The 5,333-nt window shown below is 43.1% G+C and overlaps 1 protein-coding gene across 1 annotated transcript; it reads left to right on the top strand.

The window, feature by feature from the left end:
• Nucleotides 1-3,905: 3,905 nt before the first annotated feature.
• EAH_00059830 (hypothetical protein) lies at nt 3,906-4,856 on the top strand (the record flags this gene model as incomplete). The annotated part of the gene is made up of 1 exon (XM_013397123.1): nt 3,906-4,856. A coding segment is annotated over one exon (951 nt), but the record flags the coding sequence as incomplete, so codon positions are not given.
• Between the last annotated feature and the right edge of the window lie 477 nt (nt 4,857-5,333).

Raw genomic sequence — 5,333 nt, 5'->3', positions numbered from 1 at the left:
GCTAACACTTGGGGGCTGCAGCAGCTGCAGCAGCAGCAGCAGCAGCGTTATTAAATATATCTAAATAAATAAATAAATGTTTTATTAAATGTACTTTTCAATTTGTTTATTAATGCCCCTAATTGTCCTACAAAGAAAAATAAAATAAACTCAGCCTGCTGCAGCAGCACTTTGCTGCTGCTGCCTGCTGTCTAGAATTAATGTTAATAATTAAAATAAATATTTATTTTAATTAACTAATTATTTATTTATTATAAATTAATTATTTATTTTCTGTAATTTAATTATTTACTTTCATAGAATCTGCTTATGTATGCAATTGCTGTACACCCGCACTCACGCCTTATAGACTAGCAGCAGCAGCAGCCGCTGCTGCTGCAGCAGCAACAGCAGCAGCAACAACAATAGCAGCAGAAACGCTCGTAGTAGCAGCTGTAGCTTCATGCACCAACCACAGCACCAGCACTCAAAGCAGCGGCAGCAACAACAGCAGCAGCAGCTGCAACAACAAAACAGCAGCAGCAGCATCAGCAACAGCAGCAGCAGTAGCAGCAGCAGCAGCAGCAGCAGCAGCAACAGCCATTGTGCCTTACTGTAGGCCCTTCAGCTCTGCTGTCTCTAAACGATTCGCACCATCAAACTGCATGCAGATTTATCTGTCTTTCACTGCGAGTAGAAAGGGTTTAGGGTTTAGGGTTTAGGGTTTAGGGTTTAGGGTTATAAAAGTATATACAACTTTATTTGTACAAATAACTCGGTGTACAGACAGCCGCCTCTTTAACTGTCTCTTCTCTCTCTTTTTTCTTCTCTCTCTCTCTCTCGTTTATTTCGTTTGTTTATATATATATATATAAATATATATATGTATATAAATATATATATATATATATATATTTAAATATATATATATGTAAATGTATATATATATATATATTTATATTTATATATATGATTTCTTTTCTTTGGGGTTTTGTTTTTCTGCTTTTCTTTGCTTCATTTTTTTTGTTTTATTTTTTTATTTGTTTATTTTGTCTGCTTTGTCTCTGTTTATTTATTTTGTTTGTTTATTTATTTTGTTTGTTTATTTTATTTGTTTGTTTTTTTTATTTATTTATTCGTTTCTATTTTGTGCATTATAAAGTAAAAGAGCAGAAAAAATTATATTTATTTTGATGTCTGATAGTTAAAGCGGTTTGCAGTAGTAAACTCTAAACCCTAGACCTTCTCTTGCATCTTCAGAGACGGTGGCTAAGGAGCCCTTCTCCCTCAAACCCCAAACGGCAAACGAAACCCTAAACCCTAAACCCTAAACCCTAAACCCTAAACCCTAAACCCTAAACCCTCAACCCTAAACCCTAAACCCTAAACCCTAAACCCTAAACCCTAAAACCTAAACCCTAAACCCTAAACCCTAAACCCTAAACCCTAAACCCTAAACCCTAAACCCTAAAAACCCTAAACCCTAAACCCTAAACCCTAAACCCTAAACCCTAAAACCCTAAACCCTAAACCCTAAACCCTAAACCCTAAACCCTAAACCCTAAACCCTAAACCCTAACCGTAAACAGCCCTAAACACTAAACTATAATCCTAAACCCTAAACCCTAAACTATAAATCATAAACCCTAAACCCTAAACCCTAGGCCCTCAACCATGAACCTTGAACCCTAAACCCTAAACCCTAAACCCTAAACCCTAAACCCTAAACCGTTTCACTCATTCATGGGGCTGCTTTTGTTTTTTCTTTTTATTTGTGTTTGACTTCTTTGCTTTATTTATTTAATTGTTTGTTTCTCTCTGTTTTAATTATTTATTTAGCTGTTTGTTTTTGTTTGTTTATATATATTATATATTTATTTATTTATTTATATTTATTTGTTTATCTCTGTCCTTGCTTGCTTATTTTATTTGCTTATTTATTTGTTTGTTTGTTTTTTATTTTTTGTTTGTTTATATTATATGTTCATTTTCTTCCTTTCATTTGTCTTGCTGCTGCTGCTGCTGCTGCCGCTGCTGCTGCTGCTGCTGCTGCTGCTGCCCCTGCTGCTGCTGCTGGTGCTGCTGCTGTTGCTTCTGCTGTTGCTGCTGCTGCTGCTGTTGCTGCTCTTGTTGTTGCTCTTGTTGCTGCTGCTTCCGTTGGTGCTGCTTCTCCTGTTGTTGCTGCTGCTTGTGCTGCTGTTGCTGATCCTCCTGCTGCTGCTGCAGCTAAACCCTAAACCCTAAGCCCTTCAAAATCCTAAGCCCTAAAATGATAAACCCTAAACCCTAGAACCCTAAACCCTAAACCCTAAAGCAAAAACCTTAGACCTTAAACCCTAATCTTAATCACCCTTCTGTGATCGTCAAATGTTTGTTCCGAAAGAGTTTAGAGTTTAGGGTTTAGGGTTTAGGGTTTAGGGTTTGATGAGTGTTATATTTTATATGCTGGCCGTAATAATAATGAAGACGGAAATAAAAATATTTAAAGTAAGAAATGCAAATATAAATATAATAAAAATTATAACTGCGAACATTTTTATTTATTTTATTTGTTATATTAAACATAAAACCTGCACTCCTCTTCGGTTTGCTGCTGCTGCTGCTGCTGCTGCTGCTGTTGCTGTTGCTGCTCCTGTTGCTGCTCTATTGCAGCCTGCTGCTGTTGCTGCACTGTTGCTTGTGCTACCGTTGCTGCTGCTGCTGCTGCTGCTGCTGCTGCTGCTGGATCGTATATGCCCTAGGGGTAGCAGCAGCAGCAGCCTTAAGATATAACAATAAAAAAGTAAAGACTAACAATAAAAACAAAGACAGAAAAAACGAAGTGAGAACAAAAGTAGTTAACTACTCCTTGCCCCACCTCGATGTATGTGCAGGCTGCTGCTGTTGCTCGGCAGCAGCAGCAACAGCAGCAGCAACAGCAGTAGCAGGAGCAACAGCAGCAGCAACAGTAGCAGCAACACCAGCAGCAACAGCAGCAGCAGCAAATCTAAAGTGTTTATCTTCTATGATTATCTCTATATATGAAAGAAGAAGACTAACTTGAGGTGTATATGCAGCTGCACGTGCAGCACTAGCGAGCGGTCCACCGGCTGTTGCTGCTGCTGCTGCAACAGCAACAGCTGTTGCTGCTGCTGCTGCTGCTGCTGCTGCTGCTGCAGCTTCGGCTGTGGCTGTCTGTATGCAAATGCAGTACTCTTCGTTTATAAATGTAGTTTGATATTAATTAAAAAAAATAATTTATTTTTTTAGTTTAATAAAAAGACTATTTACACTCAGAATCTCTACGTTGGTGCTGCTGCTGCTGCTGCTGCTGCAGCGAGAGGCCTCACGCTGTTGCTGCTGCTGCTGCTGCTGCTGCTGCTGCAGCACCGCAGCGAGCCAATGGATTATGGGGTGTATCTTTGATGTTTTTGTTCGTTTATCTGTCTTTTTAACCTTTGTCTATTAAATATAAAACTAAATCTGTCCTTTATAAACAAGAAGAAAGCAAAGAAAAAGCATAAACCCTCTCTTTCTTGCGGCTCTTTTTGCTTCCACGTGCTGCCGACTGCTGCTGCTGCTGCTGCTGCTGCTGCTGCCTTCTGCTGCAGCGGAGAAGGGCTTCTTGCTTCTCTTTATTCTAATCGTGAGTTTTTATTGCCTTTATCAAGGCAGCATTCAGGTGTATAGGGGGCTGGTTGCTGCTGCAGCAGACAGCAGCAGCAGACAGCTGCAGCAGCACCAGTCAAGCTACCGAGGCAGCCGCAGCCGAGCACCAGCATCAGCAGCAGCAGCAGCATCTGCAGCAGCAGCATCTGCAGCAGCAGCAGCTGCTGCTGCCTCAACTTTGCTTTTTTATGGGCTTACTCATGCATGTGCTGTCTCCGTTCTGCTGCTTCCTGTGTCTCTTCTCTTTGCTGCAGATACACCCCAAATAACTAACCATCATGCAGCAGCCCTCGCAGCAGCAGGGGCCTCCCCCCCAATATAGGGGGCCTCCAACTCAAAGGGGGCCCCCAGGGGGGGCCCCCCTTCGACCAGCGCAGCAGCAGCAGCAGCCGCCGCCGCAGCAGCAGCAGCAGCGCCCGCAGCAGCAAGGGGTTCAGGGTATGGGGGGCCCCCTCAACAGCCCCCAGAGGCCTGGGGGGCCCCCCTCCATACGCCCTATGAGCAGCATGGGTGGTCCTGCAGCAGCAAATCCGCAGCAGCAGCAGCAGCAGCAAGGGCTTCAACAGCCTAACCGACCTAACTATCAGGGGTTCACTGGGGGCCCCCAAATGGGGGGGGGGCCCCCTCAAAGGGGTCCTTTCCAGGGGCCCCCTGGAGGCCCCCAAATGGGAGGGGGTCCCCAGCAGCAGAGACAGCAGCAGGGGCCCCCTGGGGGCCCCATGGGGCCCCGAGGAATGAACCCAATGGGGGGGCCCCCTATGGGGGGGCCCCCAATGGGGGGCCCCATGGGGGGCCCCATGGGGGGGCCCCCTGGGATGCAGATGCAAATGGGGGGCCCCATGGGGGGACCCCCTAGAGGACCCATGGGGGGCCCCCCTGGGGGCCCCATGGGGGGCCCCCCTGGAGGCCCTATGGGGGGCCCCCCTGGGAGCCCTATGGGTACAGGTGCTGCAGCAGGAGGAGGTACTGGGGGGCCCCCAGAAATGAGGGGTCCTATGCAGCAGGGGGCCCCCGGGACAGGGTACGGTGGATGGGGGGCCCCCAACATGAAAGTAGAAGGAGGTAGCAGCAGCATGGCTTTAAAGCAGCAGCAAATGCAGCAGATGCAGCAGCAAATGCAGCAAGCACAGCAGCAGCAGATGCAGCAGCAGCAGCAGCAGCAGCAGCAAACTCCTTCTAAAGGCAACGCACCCAGAATCCCAATGCACCGACATATGAGAAGACACCGCGTAAATATTATTTTTTTAATTAATTTTATTTTTAATTTATTTTGTTTTTTATTTATTATTTATTTCTTCGTTTTGTTTGGTTTGTATTGCGGTATTATTAGTTATAAAAGTCTTTGTTTGTTGTTGCTTTGTTTATTTTTATTTATTTATTTATTTAACTTTTAAGTCTATTTATTTACTTGACCTTTCTTTTTCTTTTTCGTCTATTTGTTTATTTGTTGTGTTGTTGTTTGTTTTTATTTATATTTTTAACTTCTTTTATGTAGTTCTTTGCTTGCTGTTTGTTTTATTAATTTTTTATTATTTATTTTTTATTATTTTGTTCGCCTCCCTTCAGGATGTTTCTGTGTGTTTGTTTTGTTTGTTTATTTTGATTTTATATATTTATTTATGTTATATTTGTTTCTTTTGTTTAATTGTTTTATATATGTTTGTCTTTAATAATATATTATATTTATTTATTTATACTTTATTTAT

Source organism: Eimeria acervulina, genomic scaffold (genome assembly GCF_000499425.1).
Source record: "Eimeria acervulina Houghton genomic scaffold, Eah_scaff1442, whole genome shotgun sequence".
NCBI classification, from domain to species: Eukaryota; Apicomplexa; class Conoidasida; order Eucoccidiorida; family Eimeriidae; genus Eimeria; species Eimeria acervulina.
The sequence above is the reverse complement of the archived record's forward strand: the minus strand, read 5'-3'. Positions and strand labels throughout refer to the sequence as shown.